Source organism: Callospermophilus lateralis, chromosome 14 (assembly GCF_048772815.1).
Source record: "Callospermophilus lateralis isolate mCalLat2 chromosome 14, mCalLat2.hap1, whole genome shotgun sequence".
Lineage (NCBI taxonomy): Eukaryota > Metazoa > Chordata > Mammalia > Rodentia > Sciuridae > Callospermophilus > Callospermophilus lateralis.
In genome coordinates this window covers 5,873,103-5,897,743 of record NC_135318.1, presented here as the reverse complement: position 1 = coordinate 5,897,743, position 24,641 = coordinate 5,873,103, and the positions used below count along the sequence as shown (strand labels likewise).

Below are 24,641 nucleotides of genomic sequence, written 5' to 3'. Positions count from 1 at the left end.
TGGCACAGCGTGCTCAGGCCAGATGGCACACAGGACAGGCAGAGGGGCTGCTCACCGTGTGCAGATCCGTGGACAGGGTTTCAATGGAAGGCCTGAGGCTTTCTACTGCTTTCAGTCCATCCTGGAAAAAACTAGGGGAAGAAAAAACACAGGTTGTGCTTCATAAAGGAGAAAATAACCTTGTCAGAGGGAGAGAAACTTCTTTAAAGAAAAATGACTGGCATCATTACCTAACTCCAGGCGGGAAACGTCTATATGAATAGAAACTTAAAATCAGGCAAATCAAGAATAAAAGGACACTCAAAACTAGAAGAATAGGAAAGGAACTACAATTAGCCTGAGCACTTGTGATTTTTCTTGACCCACATAAATTGAGATCTTCGGTTGACAATAAGAAACAGGATTCTACTGAAAACGGCAGCAAGAGCTTTGATTCAGAGTCTTGTGAGCACCTAAATGGAAGGATCTGTGGCCAAGGAAAAAAGCCACAGGGTGCTGCAAGAGTGAGACTGGGAGAATTTCCTCCACAGCAGTGGCCACGTGGAAAAGAGAAGGAACACAGTAAAACCAACCAACCAACCAACCAACCGGCAGCTCTGATGCACAGGCTGCGTCCAGCTCCACCCACAGAGTGGACAGTGAGGGGGGAGCACTGAAGGTCAAATAGCAAAAGGAGGATCGTAAGTGCAGAGCTGGAAGCTGTGAGGTCACTGAAGGTCGCAGCAGGTCAGTGCCGCCCGCCCGAGGCCAGCTGCCTGGGACCCTGCTGGGGAAGGAGGAGGCCGCCTCCCCACAGGCTCTGAACCACACAACCCTGCGCTGCCTATGTGGTTGGCCCTGCCGCCTCCAGACACAGTGGCAGCCTCTGTCCCTCATGGCCACCAAATTCTTCGCAGCGCCTGTTCCACCCAGCTGTGTCCAGTCATTTTTCAAGTTTCAGGGTGAACACCACCTATGATGGGGGCCTTTCTAATTCCATGTTGAAAAGGGCTCTTCCTGGTATAGTCTCTCGGCATTTTGTCCTTCGCTTCACAACGTGTGCCACACTGGCAACTGTGTGTTCAAAGTGCGATCATCTACCATGTGATTCTCCCGTTACGTCTCGAGTTCCAGGACGGAAGGCACAGGAGGGACAGAAGAGGAGAAGGTGCCAGCTTCTGCCTGTCGCCGGACCCGAGGAGACTACCTGCAGGAGGTGATGTGGGTCTCACCTGTGCTCCTCTCAGGTGATGTTTCTTCCTTTTAAACTCAGCAGTGGCCCCATGGGACCATTTTTACACCAAGGGTCTCGTGGGCTGTGAAAACAGCACAGAAAGGTGCTGCTGGGCCTCAGGTCAGCAACGGCCAGGAGGAAGGGCAGGAGCTCATGCCGTGGGAGCTGCAGATCGCTGCAGCCAGTCGAAGGGGCCGCAGCCTGGGCTGCTGGAATGTTCTCACCTTTCTCTCTGGATCCACACAAGCTCTTCAGACTCCTGATCCTCTAGTTCACCTAACTAATCTTTTTCTGAAGACAGTGCATGCCTCTGGTGTAGCCACGGCGTCAGAGAGACCCACCCAGGTGCCTTCCCCAGAGTTAGGGCAGGAACGCCGGGTCTTGCGCACCTCTGCACTTCCCACTCCCAGCACCAGGGCTGACAGGGAGCAGATGTGCCTTCAGGCTGCAGAGGAAATCTGGAAGCCCTGCAGAGCTGCAGGGATGAGAAACTGTCCTGTTCCTTCTGTCTTAAACTCATCTGATTCTAACATTTTATTTACAAATTTTCTTTATGTAACTATTTCTTTAATCACTTCAAATTCTTATAAAATAGGAAGGAAGGGAGGGAGAGAACATGAGAGAGAGAGCTAGGGTTGGGAACAGGAACAATGTTACAGTGGATAGAGGCAGAGGTGCCCTGGGGAGCGGGAACCTCCGCAGGTGCTCTGCCCTGGCACCTCCGCAGCCTGGCAACTCTCCCCGAGGTGGGAGCCCTGAGGGGAGCCAAGGGCTCAGGGAAGGCTTTCTCCTCACGGCGACTGTTTCCAGCACCGCAACGCACAGCCACTCGGAAGAACGATGTGAATTTGGATTTACAGTGGGGACTTCAGCCCCCCCAGTCTTCACCGTCTGCCTCCACCTGGAGAACCTCCTCCCTCTGGTTCTCAAACCCCATCTTTCCACAAACTCCTTACGAGGCGTGCTGCGGCACCCGGGCATACTCTCAAAATGCAGCCAGGCACTAGGGGGAGCTTCCAGGGAGGAGCAGGAGGGCCGCCTTGCTGGCTTGGTCACCATGGCATTCCTGAGCACAAGTCCCTGGCAGATCATTCCTAAGTGGAGCCCATTAACACTTTTCTAAGCTTCAGTCAAGGAACTTAAACCATGGACATTATCAGATCAAGTTTTTTTGTTTGTGTTTTTAAAGAGGGAGAGAGGGAGAGAGAGAGAGAGAGAGAGAGAGAGAGAGAGAGAGAGAGAGAGAGAATTTTAATATTTATTTTTTAGTTATCGGTAGACACCCAACATCTTTGTTTGTATGTGGTGCTGAGGATGGAACCCGGGCCGCACGCATGCCAGGTAAGCGCGCTACCACCTGAGCCACATCCCCAGCCCCAAGTTTTGTTTTTGATCGCACATTTCCCAGCCTGCTTGGCCAGATTTTCAAGCCTTGAAAATGCACCTGCTTAGATGTGATCTGGAGCCGTTCCTCTGGCCCCACAGCACGTGACAAATCGCCCCACCCCCAGGCTTCAGGGATCACAGTCTAACATCACACTTCATTCCTCATTCCCTGAGGGTCTGCCCTTCCCTCACTCGGGAACAAGCTTCTCCAGGACCGTGGACCAAGTCCGATCAAGTCAGCGCCCCTAGTTCATGGGAACAACAGCGGGCATCATGGGTCCAGCAAGGAGGTATGTGCTGGAAGAGCAAGTCCCTCCACACTCAGTCCGCCTGCCAGAACCCGGCCATCCTGGGTTTCAGTTAGGGTTTCCAAGGCTGCCTACTCCACTGGAGAACGGGACCCTCCCTCTGTAGCAGCCCAGGCTGACAGAGGAACTTTCAGGAAATCCAGGAATGAGGCAGAGATGCAAATTCTTTTCTTAAGTGAAATGAAAGACAAAGAACATGGAAGTATTTCTTAAAAACAGAGAAAATCAAAACAAGTTTAAAAAACAACTAATGCACATTCAAGTACTTCTCTGGGTCAAGCCAGTGTGGCTTCCAGGACCCCAGTGAAACATGGTGGCCTCACGCACCTCCAGTGGCCGGTGTGCAGGGAGGGTTCCCTGCCCATCAGGCATGGCATCCTCAGGCAAAGCTGGGCTTCTGGGCCAAGAAGGGTTGATGAGAACTTCAAAGAGTGAACATGAAGGACTCCCACAGGTGAAACGCACACAGGCCCAAATCCCCCCATGAGCCACAGCAGAGTCTCAGCCTCCACGTTTTATCGGCAAATATGAATTTAAAAAGTCAAAGCAGCGTAACTGATTTAGGATCATGCAGTGAAAACACACACACACACACACACACACACACACACAGATCCAAGAAGGAAGTAACGGAAGATTCTTATTTTAATAGGTCACTGAGCTCATGCCCATAAAAGGCCAACTAGTTCACTTTCCACAAGGGTCTGTTGCTACCCAACTGATAGTTTGGGCAAAATAAAGGGAAAAAAAAGGAAATCCCAGAATAGCTTCTTCCTAAAAATAAAATATCAGCAAGGAAGCGACCCACTTCCTAAACCGCCTCATACCAGGTTAAACGAGACCTAGAGGGGGGATCTGCATGTTGCAGTCACATGTCACAGGAAATGAGTCTGTCAAAGAGCTCATCTTGAAAATCCTACAGATGCAAGGTCTTCTCACCCTCTGGGACGGTCTCTAGGCTCTTTCAACCTGGCATAAGCACCTGTGCACACACTCCCAGCCACCCGACCTTAGCTGCTCTAGCAGAGCTGTCCTCTCTACACGGTGAGTGGTGACAGCTCAGGCTACGGCCTGAGGCCCTGCTGCACACCTGTGCCAGGCACCCATGCCATGCCCTGAGGGAGTGGCACAGACCCTCCTAAGAGGGTGTCCTTCACTCTTAGAGAGATTAGACCAGAGGACACCATGAAGGACACGTGCAGAGGGTGCCGCAGTAGTGCAGGAGAAGCCACGTGTCCCCTTTGGAGACGAGAACACAGCTGAGGAGCTCACAGTCCAGGAGCCAGGTCCTGGGAGAGGGTAGGAGCTAGGGAGGGTCCAGGGGCACGGGACAACATTCCAGGGAAAGGAGCGATGTGTGTACAAAAAGCACAGTAGGGCCAGGTGTGGTGTGGTGTTTGTGATCCTGGTGACTCAGAAGACAGAGGCAAGAAAATCACAAGTTTGAGACCAGCCTTCGCAACTTAGTGAAACCATCTCAAAAACAAACAAACAAACAAAAAAAGCAAGGAGTTGGGATGTGGCTCAGTGGTTCAGCACCTCTGGACTCAAACCCCATTACCAAAACAGAAGAAAAAAAAAAAAGGCACATCGGCCTGGGCACAGCCTGTCTGGGGAAGGTATGGAGACAGGCAGGTGATTCTACCTCCAAAAGATGCCGCAAGGTAGTCCCACCTCCCACCCCCGCTGCGCCCAACAAGTCAACGTCCTCTCTGGCTGCACCAGGATGGGAGCCGCAAGCCCACACGAAGGTCCTGCCTCTGGCTCCTCCTTCCAGAAGCTGCTCCCTGTCCCCGCTCATGCCTTGACCCAGCCACAGCCAGGGTCCGCGCATGGACCTCCGGAGCATCTCCACAGTGGAACATACAGTCACCAGCAGAAGAGCTTTGCTTCTGAGCTTCTTGGATCAGCAGAACCCCAAACAGGGCCTGGCACACACAGGAGCCCCATGTGAATGGATCCTCTGTCTAAAACCATTCTAGGGCATCCCAACACCCGGGGTCAAATCCTGAACCCCAGGAGACACTGAGGCCGTCCACGCGCAGGCCTTTCCACTCACTCTGGTTTCACCCAACTCCTTCCCTACTCCTAAGGCACCTGGCCTTTTCCTGCCTTCAGACCCCAGTGCTCCCTGGACTGTCCCTCCCTACCCACCTGCCGGCTCCTTTAGATTGCAGAATACGGTCTCCTAATCCAAGAAATATCTGAGTACCTGCCATGTGCTAGGCACAGTGCTCTAACTGTTAGAGAATCTAACAGTAACAACACAGAAAAGGAGAAAAGAAACGCCACCCTGAGTCTCTGTCTAAACTGGGTTATTCTATCGTATTTGGTCTCACATTCCTACACTGCAGAACACTCATCAACATCCGGTTTTTCAGTTCAACCCCTGACCTGACTCTGGAGCAAGGAGTCCTCCTGTCCCCAGCACAGAGGACATGACACAGCATACACTGGATTAGTCTGTCAGTCGAGTGAGTGAACAGCCAGGGGCCTAAACGACTGTTTATAGACACCTGCTTTTGCCAGCAACTAGGGTCTGGGAGCAGAAGCAGGTGGTGAGGCCACTGGTGAAGGGCAGAGTTGAGGTTAAACATGAAGTTTCTCCTTCTTTCTTATTCGCACCCTCCCTCATTCATCAAGGTCCCTGGCCTTATAATATCATAATAAAGGAAAGAGTTTTTCTAATTTAATACACTGTATCAACATCATCTCATTTCTCTTAAAAACATCTGAAATTATGTGTCAGATAAACCAGTTTGCCCCTCAACACAAAAAAAGCAAAAATAAAGACATTTAGGAACTACTGTGGATTTTTTAAAATATTGTATACATATTTTTACTTTTAACTGAGATATAATTACCAAACCATTAAGTTCACCCTTCTAAAGTGGAGAGTAAGGTGGGTTTAGTATATTCATGAAGCTGTTCAATCAGCACCAACTTCAGAACTTTTCATTACCCCTCCAAAGCAAGGCTGCACCCGTTAGCAATCATCCCCCAGGTCTTCCTTGCTCAGGCTGATGCAACCATAATCTGCTTCTCTACGAATCTGCTTTTTCCTGGACTGTTGAAACCAAACCACACAGGACATGGCCTTCTGTGTCTGCCCCCCTTTATGTGCCAGGTTCTCCAGGTTCACTCACACAGCACATACCGGTGCTTGGTTCCCCTGACTGGGGATTCCTAAATGACCTACAATACTGCATGCTACCACACCCTGGGAAACATTCAAATGACATCATGAAAAAGAACAGGGACTTACTTGCATTGGGCATGAAAATACTTGATCAGATTCTGAAGTAAATCCACTCCTTTCTTAATCTTGATTTCATTGACCTTCAGCAGGTACTGTTGAGAAACAAAGGAGAGACGATTACACAAAAAAGCCCAAGAGGGGCTTTCATGGGAGCTTCTGGAGACAGGTTAATTCTTTCACCTCTTATAGGTCCTTAACAATGAGCAGAGCCCACTTGACTCCACTGCACACCATAACTAAGGCTCCTTTCAGTAAGGCCATGTGAACGCTCTGCCAGGCAGATAATTAGATGTTCAAGAGCCAAGAGCTCCTGCTAACAGGACACCGACCTTATCCTGCAGGGACAGCCTTGCCCTGGCTGCAAGGAAGGAGATACTGGAACAGATGGGGTTTCTAACCATCTCGGATCTTCCTGTGCACAGGCTGGTGATGGGGGCCCCCTCTCTTTTGGCAGGTCACCATCCAACACTAACAGTTACAACTCTGCCGCTAAGACCCCTGGCACTGTGTCACTGACCCCAAGATACTCCCCCTAAATGTGACTGTTTAAAACACACATCTCTTTGAAATTAATTAAAGTCATTTTTAACTTGGAGAATTCAGTGACCACAAAGATATCAGGAAGCCCTGGGGATCTGTAAAACTGGCATCAAGAAATACATTTGTTCTTCCCTAAAGGCTTACAGAACAAGTAATCCACTAGGTCCCCATCTCTCCGCTGTTAGGAGGAGTCTGACATCTCATCTGAGACACAATGCCCTGGCGTGTCTGTTGACCCTTGCTGAGACACGCAGGCTCCCAGTTGTCACACACGGTAAGCCCACATCCGCGTGCTCCCCAGGTGGGTGGTGCACCCCGTAAGGAGACAGGAAACGGCTCTGAAACCATAAGCTACAGATTCCCTTTTCTCTGAAACAACTGCCCAGGAGGCCTCTTCCCCCTTCCTTTTGGTATTTACTCCTGGTTAAATGGACATCTGGCAACATATCAAAATGATACATCTTTAATCAAATGCTTGGCAGTGTATCAAAACTTAGAGTCTGTGTATCCTTTGACCCAGAAATCCTCCTTACCGGAACTCGTTCTAAGGGATGATCATAAACGGTTAGAGAGGGAATAGAAAAGACTCCCCGCCGCCTGTTCATAGGACGTGCTGCTCTGAGCAGGCGGGAAGCCCAGCAGGTGGCAGAGGTGGCAGAGGTGGCAGTGGTTTCTTCCCACACACCCACAAGCAAGGCACAGAAACGGAAAGGCTTCGAGCAACGGCCCTTGTGGTCGGAGGGCCTCTGGTCTTGGAGAAATGCTCCCAGGATCTGTCCTGCTGCCTCCCCCTTTCCCAGGCAAGGCTGAGCTGCAGGACGGGTGAGCCAGGGCACAGGGGGGAGCAGGGGAAGCTGCGGAGAGCACACTGCCCCTGCTGGAGGACATCAAAGTGCCTTGAAGTTCCCCCCTCTGCCTTCTCACCTATCTCCTGGGTCACTGATTCTGTGCGGACCCAGACAACTCATTTAAAAGCACCTCAAGTATTTTAGCTAATTCCAGTGAGAGGAGGCAAGTTTGAGAAAGTATGTATGTGAGGCCAGAAAGAAGTTCTCTACTTTTAATAAAAGGTTGCTGCTAGAGTAACCTACCCACCACGAGTCTAAGAATCCCCCTATGAAATGAACCGTCAACTTAGAAGCAGAGTTCCATAATCCATGGGGCCTGTCTCTGAAGCCACAGGTCCTGTCTCTGGAAGGCCGCAGTCGGGGTGCAGGCCACAGGAAGCCTGGTGACCTGCCGTTCCTGCACCTTACCTCGCACATCTGTAGCTGGAAGAACCGCCTTTCCTTCTCCATCTCTTCTGCAATTTCTGCTCCACTTATTTCAGTGCGAATCATCCCATGAAGCTTGGCATGCTCCTTTTTCTCCTTCTCTATTTTGGTTCTACATGTCGGGGAGAAAAAAAAAAAAGCCCAGGTAAATCAAGAGGCCTGTTGGCACAGAGGCTGCACTGGACAGTCCTGAAGCTGTCCGTCAGCCAGCCCGTGAGAAGAATGCTCAGCACACATTTTAGAACAGAACGGCATCTTAATGCTCACCAAAGAAAAAAAAAATACTGTCATCATAAAAATGCCAAACTTAGCCTTCCCACAACTGACTCAGCACACACTTCCCAAGCACCTGCTTGGCTCTGCCCTACTGCGCTTCTCCCTAGACGGGTCCGCTCCCCACTTGTGTAGCCAGCCAGTTCTCCTGCCTGGCCTGCCACAGCGTGCACGCTGCAGAAGAAAACAAACTTCCTCCTTATTTCTTCCAGCTCTAATCCCCTTTCCTAAGGATCTCAGGCTGAATGCTTATTAGCTAAATGTCAAGTGCGCACTTTAGCACCAACCAGTGGGAGCACATCTAAGAGAAGAACCAGTGTCAAAGGAGCCACAAAATCACATCTGCTATGAAGGGCTGGAAGTCACTGTGAATATTTATTCTAGAGAAAAGGAAACTAAAGAAAGCCAACGGAAATCACTCCATCTGAGGGGCTGTCGTGCAGACCCGGGAAGCGGCACTTCCTGTGGGGCCTCGAGGCGTGCACCTCAAGACAGGTGGCACTTTCCTAACGGCTACTCAGAGATGAAATGGGCTGCGTGGGCCTCCAGAGGTCACCATCACAGGAGGTGGTGCAGGGGTGCATGCACAGAGTGTTTAAGAAGAGGCAAGAAGAACAGTATGTTTCTTTATCATGGGCTCAGTGCTGGGCAGGTGCATCCTCAACAATCCGAAGGACAAAGAAGAATGTGAGCAGCAAAGGCCTTTGGTAGGGATGCTGCTCAATGAATTCAGGCATCTGCGAGGAGTCGGACTGGAAGGCCCCAGGCCCCTGCACCAGGCTCACTCAACTCCAAGGCCACCGACACCCTCAAGGGAACAAGACAGTGCAGACCTGAGCCATCTCTCTTTATTTCACTGTGGAATCACCAACCAGGAATCGAAGGTCGCCTTAGACCCAGTCACTGCACACCATGAGGCTCTTGGGGTAAGGAACCTTGCATGTTAGAGGGTAAACCATTATCTCCTTTGTGTAGCCTAGGATACTTTCAAGATAAAAGGGCGCTGCTCCCTCCTCCTCGGATTCTGGTGTGTGTGTGTAGTTGTGCTTCTGCCCTAAGTGGGTCTTCATCACACTGAAGGTTATGTTAGCCCCCTTCCTGGACCCTCCCCTCAGGCCCAGACACCTCTTTCCACAGTCTTCCCCAGCAGCCCCCCGACACCACGGTCCAGCTGTGCACAGAAGCATCTCTAGGCAGGCTGCTGAGGGGGTAACAGGAGCAGCTGGATGCTAGGCAGCAAACCCACCTCCTGGCCCTGGCTCAAGACCCTCTCACTGGGAGACCATCTGTAAAACAGGAATGCTGATCCCTAGTCTCTCATCCAACTGGGCCCAGATGGAGAATGCTAAAGGGCCAGGGACAATGGATCGGAGCCTCTCTGGGTGGAACAGAGCTTCAAGATCTTGGGGCTCAGCACTCCCCCAAGCCGAAATCATCGTGTACCATTAGTGAAACACCATACTTAGAATCCAAGCAACTCTGTGTGGAAATTTAACATTTCTATAAACAGAGTAAGTATCAAAGGTTGAGTATTCGCTACTTTGATCTTTGTGATCCTTCACTACTGAAAAGACATCCAAAGCTGGTTTGGAAAAAACCCACTTACATTCACATCTGAATTGACTTCCTTCCTAACACCTCTCACTTTACCAGATGGCTTTGTATGGAAGTTTCTATTTCCATTCAGAAAAGTCTCCAATCCCAAAGCACAGAGATTATGCAAAGTAAACACGAGGCATTTAAAAATGTTTTCTTTTTTCCCAGTATTCAAAATAACTGAAACCCCTCTTCCCCACAATGGCCAGCTCGATTCTCGCTGGTTCAATTCTCCCCACCCTGGGAAGGATAAGCTTGAGGGAAACATTACACAACTGTCCACCGTCAGCAGGGGACAGCTCAACATTAGCAGAGCTCACAGTCCACGTGGAAGAGCCGACAGATGTCTTTCATGCACTTCTCTGACAAAGTAATCAAGTAAAGCAGAAGGAGAACGGTGTTGCAGCATCCTTCTAAAACCAAGGAGCCCGGTGTTCCAGAAACACAGACCCAAAGCGAAAAGCAGATGGTTTTCATAAATCATCAAGAAGACAAAGTCTGAGAACTGCGACGCTATCACAAACGGCAGTAAAATGAGAAGTAGGTGAAACCAGGGAAGGAGACAAACACCTCCTGGGAGAAAGTGGTCCTGACTTCCCTTGGTAGGTTCTGCACATAACACTATGACCACCATAATGCCACAGAAAAAGAGACAGGGCTCTGGAACAGGCCACCCCCCGCCCCCCCGCAGTGCAGCAAGCACCCACAAAAGCACCTGTCTCATCAGGAACCGTGCAGCACGGCTCCGGTGTCCTTCCTGGATCAAGGCTTATTCAGACAATCCCTGGGGCCACCAAAGTTGATTTAAAATTGAAATCCCAAGTCACCTACACATATTTTTAAAAATGAAAACACTCACATTTTGGTTTCATAGTCCTTCCAAGCTTTATCAAAGGGCTTTTTCAAGTCCTGTAAACAGAGAAGCAGCAATTAAGCAGGACAAATCATTAACTTCTGTGCAAAACACACTTCCTTATCCCTAGACCAGTCCTGAACAGAACATTAATTTCTGTAATAAATGATGTACGAAACCCCATGAAAAAATAAAGAACCCGGAACACAGGCTTTTAATAAGACTGGAGCTGGCACTTCTTTCTTTCTCCTTTTAGAATATTTATTATAGAAGATGCCAAATGTGCGTAAAGGGACAGAGACGTGTCAATGTACCCATCACCCAGTTAACAGGCCTGATCCATCATCTGTCACCCCTCCTGACTCTCTGCCCTTGGTATATCCTAAAATTGAATCTAGAAAGAGAAGATCTGGAATAACTCAGTCCCTCTCTCTAAAAGAAAGGGACTCTGACTTCTCCCATTAGCATGTGAACCTCCCTGACACACCTAACCCTGACTTGAGCCCGACAATCAGGATATAAAAGCCACCCAGGTTCCCTGGGGTCCCTCTGCACTGTCTGGAGATGACACTTCGTATTCTCTGACAGCCTGGCTCAAAAAATTCTGCACCCTTAAAATTCTGTCTAATGGTTCCTACCTGGCGATGCCCCCTTCACTGGGGTTCTGTGGGAGAGGAAAACCCGACTTCGCCTGTTTATCTTTTGGCCCTTCAATGGCCTTACAAAGTCCTCAGTTCCCGCCCCACAAGCTCCCACCCTGGCAGCTGCCACCACTTTGGGCCTCCCCTCCCTCCCTGCCCAGGGGATGCTCCCTCTGGTGGTTCTGACTAACCCAGATGCCCTGTTCTCCAGGCCCCCAGAGGGAGGGTGGGCAATGCTCTCTCCTGGCACATTCTGTAAGGGAGACACCGAGAAGTCTCAGCAGAAGTCCCAAGACAGGTCGGCCAGGACTCCCAGATGTGCCCAGTTGAGACCCAGGAGTCACATACAGAGCCAATCAAAGAACTCGCCCCCTCCAGCCCTGCCTGCCCCTGTGAAGCAGGTCCGTCATGGCAGGCATGTCCTGAACAGCCACCAGCCTCTGGGGCGCAGAACACGAAGCCAAACAGGTCCTGAGAATGCGACCCTCCCTTCAGGACAACCATCCTGGCTGGGTCCCTTCCCAGCTGTGAATCCGTGGCACAGCGGCTGGAAGAGCCAGGCTTCTCACAGGTCTCCCTGCTAACCGAGGGGCTTGGCCGAGCTCAGTCTCCACGACAGAGCCTCACTCCCCTTCACTTTCTCCCCTCCCCAAGACTGGCACCAAGAGGATGACCAGCAAGGCCAAGCGTCACCATGTTCCGGCCCAAAGGTGGTGTCAAATGGCTAACCAAAGGACAGAGGAAGCAAAAGCGCCTGGTTGCCCCAGGAGGAATGGTGGCAGCTGCCCTGTGGGGCCTCGACCCAGGCTGGGACTTCAGGAGGTGTGAGGCCCGAGACCCGGCTGGAGTCCTACCCCTTTCACTCCTTTCAGGTCCCCCTTCAGCAAACTGTCCAGAGGGAAGGAGATTATGTTGTTCATATTCTGAATCTAAAAGACAAAAACAAAGAGGAAATTCTTACTCCGTTTGCCTTTTAATCTAAGGTAAGCAAGATGTTAGAGAGGGCATTTGGTCACAACTAATCGGCCCTGAAAATCTGGCCAGCGCAGCACAAGAGTGCAGGGCCTTACGCAGTCCCGTGCCCTCCTGACAAAACCATTTCACAGATGAAACACCTGTCTAAAGCATCTGCGTGTTTTACACATATCTAACACACGTCTAATGGAAGCTCTGCATATTTTGCACACACCTAACGAAAGGCCCGTGTGCTTTCTCAATAGTGAACCTGCACTGTTCAGCTATGAAGTCTGTGCAAAGGCAGTTACAGTGAGGAAAATGTCTCTGGAAGCAGCAACGACAGACCTGGTCTGAAGAACCGGAGTGAAGGGAACGCCCCCTGCGGTTCTCAGGCTCCCCACTCCGTGCCGAGAGCTCCCCACTTGGAGACGCACCAAAGGAGAGGCAGATCCAGGCTTCCGTCTGCTGGGAAGGCCCAGGAGTGAGTGCTGAGTGTGAGCGCGAGGGGTGTGTCGGTGAGTGCAGGAGGAACGGGTGTGTGGAGGGGTGTGTATGGAGAGCGTGGGGGTGCACATGGGTGCCAGTGTGTGTGAGGTGTGGGGAGCATGGGGGAGAGCGGGTGAAGGGGTGAGGCTGGAGGAAGGAGACCAAGGGCAGAGTCTTGGAGCCCCGTTCCTCCTGCAGCAAGAAGGCAGGAGACTGCTGGCCAGCACCAAATCCAGTGGAATCCACTCTCCTGACACTCGGGGCACACCAGGCAGGCCAGTCTGTCACACTGGCAGCTTGAACCCAAGCAAAGTCAAAGGTGCAAAGCTCTAGCCAGGAAGACCCTCCAGGCAGGGGCTCGCATCCTGAGCCCCCAAGACTCCCTCTCCAGTGAAGTCCACCCCGCTCAGCCCTCCCGCGGTTGGCAGGACAGCAGCTCCCATGCTGGGCCTGGCCTGAGCCTACCCTGGGCTACCAGCTCCAATTAACAGCCCCGAGGGGGGGGGGCGGGGGCAGTGCAGAGACTTTGCATTCACTCTCACCACTGAGCAAGTGAGACCATTTTTAGTTTGATTACCTTCAATAGGGAGATAAAACTGAGGTGCCATGTTTATGGCAACATGGGATGTGATTTCCAGATACTATTGGGTAGAAACGATTTTCAGAGACAAAAATTCACTTGAAAATACTGTTAGGTGCGTAACAGCGCCTGCTGCATCCTCAACCAACTCTGAGGGTGGCGCACGCCTGTATTCCCAGCAACTTGGGAGGCTCAGCAACTTAGCAAGACCCTGTCTCAAAATAAAAAGTAAAGAGGGCTGGGATATGGCTCAGTGGTTAAGCCCCTTGGTCCAATCCACAGTACCAAAAAAAAAAAAAAAAAGAACTCTGCCAAATAATTTTCATCAATTAACAAGTGCCATTTCAGAGATGATTTTTTGGGGGTAACATCTGCCTCAGAATTCAATAGCCACATTTATCTTGTAGCTGGCTCTCCTCCAGGGCACAGTGTGATCAGCTCCTCGCAGAGGTAAATGCTTCCTTCCTGAAAGCCTTGGTTTAAGGTGAGGTCTGCGGATGTCCAGAAGGGATGGTGACACACAGAGGCCTTGCTGGTGACCGACCTCCGGGAGCAGGCACACCTGGTTTCCATGGTGGACCAGTGCAGGAGGAACCTGCAGCAGACACACGGTCCCCGCACAGTGGTCACTTCCTTCCACCCACAGGAGTCAGGGTGGGCTCCTCCCTGCTCCGCGGCTCACACCATGCTTCACCCTACTCCATCCCTCAAGTCTTCTGACCTCCAGGCCCTCCCACAACATCCCTCCATGACCGTGTCCAAGGTCTCCCCAGTGCGGCCTCAGTGCCCCTTCTGGACAGAGGGGACAGCATCCCTGCCACCAGCCTGCCTCAATCCCTCCTGCATGGCCCTGCCAGACTCACCTGGGGCCACGTCCCTGACAGACACAAACTCCTTTCCGTGCCCTTGAAACCCTGTGCACTCCACCTGTATTTGCTATTTTTCTTCTTCAGTCGGCCTCCTGAACTCTGCTTCCTGCTGCTTGTGCTCCATCTCCTGCCTGCTTTATCCTCATGGCCTAAAGCCACACCCACCACAAGTGGCCCCAATGCCCTGTCTCTGTCACAGCCTGCCCAGCAGGAGGAGCCCTCCCGGAACTCCCCATGCTGTCCTGTTCCTGAATGTCTTCAGGCTCCCCTGCATCCACCACGCTGGCCTCACTGCACATTCTAAAGGGCACACACCTGCACTGTGTCCCAAGTGCCCAGAGCTTCTGGCACAGGGCACCTGGCACAGGGCGTGGTCCAGAGGGGGATGCTCAAAATGAATGGGTGGAACAAACCTGTACACTTTCACATTCTTCTGAGCATCTTGAATGAGACAGACGTACAGTGGCTTCAGACATGACCTGAGTTCTAGTAACACCTGTCAACCAAACCACACAGCCAGTGCCCAGGTGAACTCGCCACCTCATCCTTCACGTGTTTACTGGAGTCTGTTTTGTACACAGCAGTAACTAGCTACAAGGGTAAGGGAAGCAGGACGTCTGTCCTGTAGAGAAAACAACACGTCCATGCACACAGGAGCTCCCGACTCGGAGGCACACCACGGAGCGCATGTTTACACTGCAGAGACCAGTGGCTCCTCATAATGATAGGGTGACTTCGGTTTTAAGCAATCAGGCCAGCTGATCCAGGGTCAGGAAGAAGGGTAAACTGTGCCGTTACTGACCGTGAGACTCTGCCCATCCGTCCACACCATCACTTAGCCTCGCTTAGTCACGGCACTCAGTGATTGGGCCAGCCCAGGAACCAGTGCTGGGCACCTTGGACAAGGCGTGGGTATGCAAAAAGGGAGCAGCAAAAGTGTCCCACAGGGAGGCTCAGAGCTGCCCAGGGTGGCACCAGAGCCACGCGGCTGCACGGTAGATGGGAGGAAGAGGGAGTGAGGTGCTTGTGGGTTGAAAACCACATTTGTAGGAAGAATCCCAGTAGGTTTTTCACCAAGAGGATGTGAGGGTATAAATGCATGGTGAGTGGGAAAAACCAGATTCTCTACACATGGAAAAAGCACATCAGTTACAATTAGGACTAGACATCTACCTCGAGATTATTCACTACATACCTCAAATGAGAACTCAGGTTCTGACTACCAACACTAGGGGCAAAGGTGGGCACGGCTTGGCACTACAGCGAGACATCACAGGGCCAAAGAGCACGTGACTGACGGGCATCAACACTCAGCTGGCTTGCTTTCATCCTTCTTTTATTTAAGCAATGGGTGTGACCGTCCTGGGCTGGACACTGGGACAGGGTCCACCGTCTCATGTGAATGGGACACTCAGCAGCTAATCATGACTACGATGAGCGCCTTGCAGGAGGCACAGGCTGCCCTGTGGCGGAGGGAGAGGAGGCTGGGGAGGTGCAGAGGAGTCGAGGATGGAGACTAATGAGAACCTCGGTCCTCAGGAACTCACCGTTGACGGGGCCGAGCTGCTGTGAGTGAGTTCAAAGTGAGACTCCACGGGCCCTAGGAAGCAGGGAGTTTCCAGGAAGAGAAATGACTTTTAGCCTGAGCCCAGGAGAAATCTCTGCTGAGCAGAGATGTGACAGAGACCTTGAAAAGAAGGGGGGAAATGCTGTCCTGCTGATGGGGGCCTGGGCAGGGCCCAGGCAGCTGCATTAGTAAAGGGGAAATCGAGGGCGCGTTTTGGAGCCTGGGCACCAGGTCAACAGGGAGTCTGGGCTTCGTTTGGTCAATTTTTCTTCTTGGAGTCATGCCAACTAACCAAAATAGGAAACTGTTACTTTCCTGATCAAAACTAAATCAGTGAAACAGAAACTAGAGCAGTGGTTGCCTGGAGCTGAGGCTATAGAGGTAATGGTTAAGAGGCTGTGAGGCTGGTCACTGCAGAGCGCTGGCTGGACTGAAATGGGTGCCACCTGCAGTGAGTGAGCATGCCTCCAGGAAGCCGCCTGCCTGTCTGCTTAAAGGAACTGCCACAGATGTAAGCAGACCCCACCAATGGCTCCTCTAGGCAGTCGGCCACACTCCAGGACACCTGTCCCTTTCGGCGTTTCTGCTCTCTGCCTGTGTGACCCGCACAGCGCACGAGCACTGTGCATCAGGGAGAGCTTTCCAGATGTGGCCCGGCTTCTACCCGGCTAGAGAACAGGTGAACAGGGCCAGATGTCATGCAGGCCTGGCCGGCAGCAAGGCAGGAGTCCTCCTCACTGAACATGCAGGGCAGCTGCTGAAGGCACCCTCCAGCTCTGGCCAGGAGATGAAAACCAGAGCAAACGAGGACCGCAGGTCCCTGTGTGCAGACAGCTCCATCCTCGGTTCTCGAGCACCGGAACCTCCAGGATGGACAGGAAGGACTTCCTGCCCTGGGCAGCCCACCCTCCTCAGCGCCCAGCAAGCACCAGCTTTCTCTCATGCTTGGATTTACTTTTGACAAGCACAGTCTATAACACGGCTTTGGGGACAGCACACAAACCTCAACACAAGTTAAAACCCCTAATCGCTGCCATTAACAATGGACCAGCAAATATGCAATCTTTTAAAATAACAATCCTCTTTCTCTGTCCCCCTTCCTGTCTCTGCTTTTCCGAGTTCACTGGGACGTGTCTAACAAGATGAGTCACTCAGAGGCAAAGGTCTACAATCTCACAAGTGCAAATAAAGTGACTGGGTCATCGGGCAGGCAGCACACAGGACTGCCAGGGATCAAGAATGAAATCATTAAGCTAATCCCAGAGGCGATCACACAGACAGGCGGGGTAAGCAGCCGCTCAGCCATCTCTTCACACTATTCCTGCTAGTTGGGGCCTTAATGTTCCTTAGCTCCAGCTCGATCCCTCCTGCCTCTACTCACAGGGCACAGGCTTGCTGGCCCTGCTGGCTCTGGTCACTGGACCCTGAAGCTGGCCCCAGCATGGAGCCCCACCCAGAGAGTCGTGCTGCAGCCACTTCTGACTTCAGTGAGCAGTGCTGCTTTGCCAAATGACCTTGCCCAAAGGTTCTGGATAGAAGCCTGAACCTCAGGCTCTCAAGTCACAGTTCTCCAGTTTTAAGGAACAGCCTAAAACCCCTGGCAGAATCCAGCTCCAGCTGCCAGAATTTAGAAAAGAAGAGGCCTTCCAGGGCTCTCCTCTCTGCTCTCCTTACAAAGACCATTTTGTCTCCATACAGTGCAAAATGTGGACAAAGAATCTCACCTGAAACTTTTATCTGTGTCAGGCAATTTATTTTAATACACCCGCTTTGTGAGAAAAATTAGAAGGTAAAAAAGACAATGCTGCCAGGTGCAGTGGCACACCAGCAGCTCAGGAGGCTGAGACAGGAGGATCACAGGTTCAAAGCCAGCCTCAGCAAAAAAGTAAGGCGCTAAGCAACTCAGTGAGACCCTGTCTCTAAGTAAGACACAAAACAGGGCTGGGGATATGGTTCAATAGTTGAGGGTCCTCAAATTCAATCTCTAGTACCAAAAAAAAAAAAAAAAAAAAAAGGAATGGTCTGAGATCAGGGGAGTTTTCCACCTTGAGCATATGGTGACTGATCCCATGGTTCACAGGAAAGCCCAGGCAACCGCCTGTTCACCTTGGGCAAACCCTCCTGTCAGGCCTCAGCAGATGGAAAGCTACACGAAGACCTCACACTCCGATGTCTGTGTGAAGGGCATCTTAGCAGAGCATATGTAAGCCTAAAACAGTCTTCAAGAGCTGGACCTTCCAGTCACCTCCAGGAGGTGGCCCAAGACAGGACACCTGTGAGGGGCGGGGCTGGCAGGGCTATAAGGTGTGCTCGGTGGTAGGACAGGCCAGCTGTGTGTGCCTCCCCCGGGTGCATGGAATGGATCAAGTTAGGAACGAGCTCCTCAGTTGCACTGCACCTTTCAAGCTCTCCACAGCCACACGGGGCTGCTGGCTTGTCACACTGGCAAGACAGACATTCCCACCACAGCCAAGTCCTTTCGGACATCAAGGTGGTCAGCAAACAATTTTTCTTTGAAGCAGCTTTGTTGGGGTGTGATGTACAATAAACTGCACACACTGCACGCATAAAATATGTTATGACCTGGACACATCCATGAAGCCATTGCCGACATCCCAACATACTCACATCCCCCAAATCCCTCAACTCCCAGCTCTGGCCCCCATGTAACCCCCAACCCAGCCCTGCTTCCACCGAAGGTTTGTCTTCCAGAGTTTCAAGCAGGCTTCTTTCGGAACAATTCTGAGGCTGAGACTCATGCAGGCCACTGTCTGGGGGATGGCCGTTCCTTTTCACTACTCCATCTGTGGAGATGCCGCAGGTATTCACCCAGACACCTGTTGATGGACTTTTGAGCTATTTCCAGTCTAAGCACCACTGTACCACGATGACGTGATCATCAGTAGGACAGGGACACTTCTGAGTAGTGGTCAGGATGACCTTCTTATAAGATGACATCTGAGCCTTCTTCTCACTGCGGAGATGGTGGGGGAGGGCTTACGTCTGGACAGGTCAGGCCAGGACAGGCTGGGCTGGGTACTGCCTGCCGAGGTGCCGTCCCTGGTCTCCTGGTCCTCTGCACGCACAGCAGCTATCCCGTGTGCATGAGGGGACTCTCAAAGGAAAGCCACCTGGGCCACTTCCACCTTTGGAGTAAGAGACGTCCCCTGGGCCACGGACAGTGCTGCCCCAATCTGCCACACGTGCTCACACAAACAGGCACACACGCACGCGGTCCTGTGCACACCTCTCACGGAGGACCCAATGAACAGATGTGCCCAGCACCATCTCCCTGGCAGCGGAGCAGCTCTGATAGTTTGTTTAATTAAAAGGAGGTGGAGCCCATGCCAATCCTGAACGTTTAACATAAACTGAAAGATCAAAGCCAGCTGGCTGCCAAGAGCACACTGGCAACTTCCACACCAGAACAGAGGGGACCGCTGACCTGCTTTCTGCTTTTAACGCACTTCTCTGGCAGTCAGGTGCTTTGATCCTTCAGGTTCTGAGTGGAGAGAAAATAGGGACCTTCTGCCCCCTTCTCCTACTAGAACAAATGACAAAACTGCACATCTGTCGGTCCTCTGCTGGAAGCCAGCAGGAGGGACACAGGGGGCACAGAAGAACCTAGGACTCTCGGGACCCCCAGGTCTCCACGTTTAGCAAGGCACCAGCCAAGAATGAATGCACCCTTTCAAATGCGTTCCCTTCAAAGCCCCGGGTCAGAAGGTATTTTCTCTGGCCTCAGCTGCACCTTAGGCGCCTACCTCTTAACTCCTCCCAGGGCAGAAGCCAAGCACTTGACCTTGCGGGCCCCGGGGGCAGCACTTCTTGAAGTGTGGCTCTGATCACCAAGCTCAGCATTACCAGGGCCCTTCCCCAGATGGTGGAACGAATTCTGGGGTGGAACCCAACAGGCGTGGGCTCCCCGAGTCCTGGCGATGCTGACACACTGAAGCTGGAGAACCACAATTACGCATGTTGACGTAGGCCTGTGACACTGCCTTCCTAACAGGTCCCCAGTGCTGCTGCTCTGTGACCTCCCTCTGAGCCTCTGCTCTGGAGCAGGCTTCAGCAGCAGGCTCAGTAGGGCCCAGCAGTCAGCACTCTAAGAGGCCCCGGAAGGAGTTTCCAGGATGCGTAATTGTGGTTCTCCAGTCTTCTTCTGTGTCAGGCCAAGGCTCTCCAGGGAAGCCAACCAACTCTGTCCAAATGCTTTGTAGACTAGAACCTGAAATATGCAGGTATTGGTGTGGGTTGCCAAGTTTTGATTTTAAGCAATGATTAATAAGTAGCTGAATATTCTCAAGGAAGGGGAATGCAAGGCGAGGGGTACAGCTCGTGGTGGAAGGCTCGCCTAGCATGTGCTAGGCCCTGGGTTCCAGCCCCAGCACACAAAAAATCCCGGGGCAGGGGATGCATGCTTAAGGAGGCAGGACCCTGAGTTCACCTCTATAAATTTGCTGACAGCTCCCCACAGAGAGGCAGGGGCACATCACCCACAGGAGGAGACAAAGGGACACAGTCCCCCCTCCTGTATGTCAACGCCTTCAGCTACCAGCTCCTTCCCTAGGCCAGAAACAGGCTCGAGTCTCGCCCACTCTCCAAAGGCTCCTCTCGGCACACCTTCCTAGAAGGGCGAGCACCTGCTTCCAGGCCCCGCCTGATGCTCCTCCTGCTGCTGCTGCTGCTGCTCTCTTCTGCCTTTTGCAGAAAGTGAGGAGAAAGTCACGGCAGTCTCCCACCACTGAACCCACAGGGCTGCTCCACTGACCCCCACCTCCTGCTCCAGCCTTCCCAGCTCTCAGGTAAGAGTTTGAGGTCCTCTGGATGCAGGGAGTTGTCCTTTAAATAGCTGGACGCTGATAAAGCACAGGACGATAAAAACAAACTCTGTTCTGAGCTCTACAGCCCAGCCAACATGCACTTGAGAAGCTGTGAGGACATTTGTTTCTGAACCTTGCAATCACACCTGTGTGAAGGTGGACTCAAGGACAGCCTGTTAAAGCCACCAAGACAATCCTGCCTCATCTCCACCTGAAATACCCAGGGACCCAAAGCCTGGGCAAGGAGTCACCACTTCCTGCTTTTGAGGCTGCATCCCTAGGGTCTCCGGGCTGTCTACAATGTGCAGAGAATGCTGTGCGTCCTAATCAAAGCCCAGAGAGGAGTTATAGAGCGCAGTGCCCCAGACGCCACTAATGAGTGGGCAGCTCCCAGCCAGCACCGAGGCCTGACCTCTCCAAGTTCCCCCTCTCTGAGGCCTCGGCCTCACTGCCTTCTCCTCTCCACTATAGCTTTTCCCACTTTCTCTGACTTCTGAAGTCCCCAGACTATGGGAGTGACCATGAGGTAGCATCTCCCCCCTCCTCCAAAAAAGGAAATAGTATCAAAGTACGAATTAAACACATCAATTAGGTGGCTATGCTGCATCCAGGACACAGGCCTCCGATACTGGCCTTGTTAGTTTTGTTTCAATCAAACAAGAATGTGCTTTTGTTTTTGGATGGAGACTGGTTTATGTGAAATAGTTTCGAGTGTTGAAGTCTCATGAGTCTAGACAAGAATGTCCAACGTAAGTGGAAACACTACAACCTAAGCGGCAAAGGTTTCTGATCATCTCAAGTAGCTCCAGTTGGTCCATTCATGTGTTAGCTTTCTAATGCTGTGATAAAACACCTGGGATGATCAATTTAAGTGAGAAAAAGTTTGTTTTGGCTCATGATTCTTTAGTCCATAGTTAGCTACCTCTGTTAATTTGGGCCTGTGGTGAGGCAAAACATCGTGGTGGGATGCAGGTGGCAGAAGAGGCTGCTCATACAATTGTGGCTGGGAAGCAAAGAGAAGGGAAGAGACTGGGCTCCCAATATCCCCTTCAAGGACACATCCCCAATGATCTACCCTCCTTCCCTAGGCCTCATCTCCTGCCTTCAAGAACACCCCCCAATGACTTAACTTCCTTCCACTAGGCCTCACCTCCTACCTTCAAAGATACCCCCCCAATGACCTAACTTCCTTCCACTAGGCCCCACCTCCTACCTTCAAGAACACCCCCCAATGACTTATCTTCCTTCCACTAGGCCCCACCTCCTACCTTCAAGAACAACCCCCAATGACTTAACTTCCTTCTACTAGGCCTCACCTCCTACCTTCAAGAACAACCCCCAATGACTTATCTTCCTTCCACTAGGCCTCAACTCCTGCCTTCAAGAACACCCCTCTAATGACCTAACTTCCTTACACTAGGCCCTACCTCCTACCTTCAAGAACACCCCTCCAATGACCTAACTTCCTTCCACTAGGCCTCACCACCTCCCAACAGTGCCACAGACTGGGGAGGAAGCCTTTAACACACAGGCCTTCAGGGGACATTCCAGATCCACCCCGCCCCCCCAAGAGGCCTTAGCCCTATGCACTGCCTACTCAAGGCCTACTGACTCAAGAGTCACATCATCGTGCTCTCCAGCTCAAAGCGCTATGCAACAAGCAGCAAGCCTGGAGGGCCATAAGAACAGCCACCAGTAACAGGAATCCCAATATTAAAAAGCAGATGTGAAGTCCAACCGTCTGGGGCTGATCTAAAGGCTGATACTCAAATACTGCAAGCACTGGAGGGGCCTCTAGATTTTATCACAGGTCATTAATTTACGCCCAATGACTGAGTTTTCCTACCAACAAGGTGAGGAATGTGATGAATGGCCCTGTCTGAGAAGATCATTAAAACACAAGGTGTCCTCAGTGAAGCACTTAAAAGGAAAAAAAGTCTGTGGAAATACAGAGGTAAGGACTTGCGGTGACCAGGGCTAGACTTTAATGACAAACTTTGATAATATGCAGGATCAGCTCGTCCTGTACCAAAGTCCCACCCTGCTAAGACGAGGTACCACTCTACTATGACGGACAGCCAGGTGAGACGCAGCACTGGCCAGGCAAGGGCCTCGCACTACAAAGCCACAGGTTGTTGCTCACCAGTTAGAACCTTGCCAGTGTCCTTCACTCTGTGGCTACGACGTCTTCCAACTCTGGTGTTTGTGTTAAAAAAAACCACCAACAACAAAAACCCAACATCTTAGGAGCATTTCACTGGGTGAAACCCTTGGGCTCCTCATCCAGGGTGAATGAACTGGAATCCTGGGCCCTGGGACACTCCTGCTCTCACGCTGCAGCTCCACCCAGCCCAGCCCAGCCCCGCTGGCCCCTGCCTGACGCTGACCTTCTCTGGAGCATGCCACAGACTGGGAGCCCCCTTTATCACCCATCACCAACTTACCTTCATTAACCTTTCAGAAACTGGTCCCACGTTATAGCCTATCATTAAAAGGCCACTTCTCACCACAAAGAATGGCCATTGGAAATCTCTGCAGCGAGGGGAAAGGAGCCAAGAGTGGGCTGGCTCTGGGGTCTGTTTAACGTCACACGTGCACCATTCTGGAGCTGCCTGGCTTCTCCCTTTATCCCAGGACTGCAGGGAAAATTCCCAGGCTTCCCTGAAGGTGAGAATCTCACCTATTAAGATAAAAGTCTCACTTTATCCCAAGTGGGCCTGTGTCTGGAAATGCTCCAACTGCCTTAGAAACGTCCTTCGACTTCAAGCAGCAAGGTGGTGATTACCACCCTCTCTGGGCAAGAGGTGGAGTGGAGAACCTCAGCCACACAGGACTGAGATGTTTTCCAAATGCTTAGGGAAAGCCTCTGAGAATATGAGATAAGACATGTGACCACAAACAGGAATAAAAACAGTACACACCAAACTACCAAACAAGGAAAATTGTCTTATAATCAGCTCTGTCTCCTCCACATGGGCTGTGGATGGCTTGGTGTTCCTGAGTCCACAACTTCTACCCCTCACATGCCTGGAAAAACCAGCCTCGATGGGTGCTGCTCTGGGCTCTAATAAGAGATTTTCTCTTTTGATCTTTGCTGGTAAACAGTCCTAACTCCATAAAGTAAGAGCCAAAACAAAGATAACGCACAGATCCTTGAAGCTAGTCATCCAGACAGAGCTTTAGCCAGTTCACAGATCTTACAACTCTGACACCTCTGGGTGCTAGGATGTCACTTACACACCCTGCCCATTCACTCACTTCACCTGGATGCTGGCCTGTCCTCCTCCTCCTGGCATGCAGGAGCTCAGCCCTTGGGCTGCCTCCTGCCCCAGCAGTGTGGCCAACTGAGGCTCCCTCCACCTGCTGCTTCCCATGCACCTCCTTCTCTTCCGTTCAGTCTTCTTCTTCACTGTGGGTTGGTAAGAGGCCTGGGTTCCTTCAAAGGTCACAGTGGAAACACCAGAACTGGGCATTTTAAGACCTGGGTTTGAATCCCAGCTCTGTCCGTAAGTCATCAGCGTGTGCCCAATGTTCAAGGGGAGGGCGTAGGGCTCTCCTGCAAGCAGTCCCAGGGAGTGGAATACAATGCCCTCCATGCCCACGTCTGCCACACTGCTGGTCTCAGTGTGTCTTGGCCACTGTGGAGAGCAGGGTCAGCAACTTGAACTTTGATGTGTGAAGAACTGCATGTGGCAATGCACCTGCCCTGCTTTACCTGGCAGCTCCTCCCGTGGACAGCTGAATGCAGGTTAGTTCACACTGGGTTCCTCCATGCGGAAGGCAGCAGGGTGGCCCTTTAACCAAAGCTGGCCAGGGTCTCTGGGCCTCCGGAGAGAAGGGGGTTCTTTATACCACCCAGGGCCTTGCCACACGATCCACAAGGTGGGGTAACACTGGCTCACTTTATGGGATTGTTGCAAGGATTAAATAAGTGAAATTGAAGAAGCAACTGGCTGGCTGTATTCTGTACACAAAATCAGTTCTGTTGTAACTTCCACTTTACAGCTGAGAAAGTC

General features: G+C 51.7%; 1 protein-coding gene across 4 annotated transcripts in view; it reads right to left on the bottom strand.

Annotated features, from left to right (window-relative positions):
* Asap2 (ArfGAP with SH3 domain, ankyrin repeat and PH domain 2) overlaps positions 1 to 24,641 on the bottom strand; it is a 154,584-nt gene that overhangs the window by 59,640 nt on the left and 70,303 nt on the right. For all 4 annotated transcript variants that reach the window (XM_076834020.2, XM_076834026.2, XM_076834022.2 and 1 more), the window contains exons 4-8: positions 12,198 to 12,272; positions 10,709 to 10,758; positions 7,963 to 8,092; positions 6,173 to 6,258; positions 56 to 131 (exon numbers count right to left, since the gene is read on the bottom strand). In XM_076834020.2, coding sequence (XP_076690135.2) covers positions 56 to 131; positions 6,173 to 6,258; positions 7,963 to 8,092; positions 10,709 to 10,758; positions 12,198 to 12,272 — 417 coding nt within the window. The remainder of the gene's footprint in view (positions 1 to 55; positions 132 to 6,172; positions 6,259 to 7,962; positions 8,093 to 10,708; positions 10,759 to 12,197; positions 12,273 to 24,641) is intronic.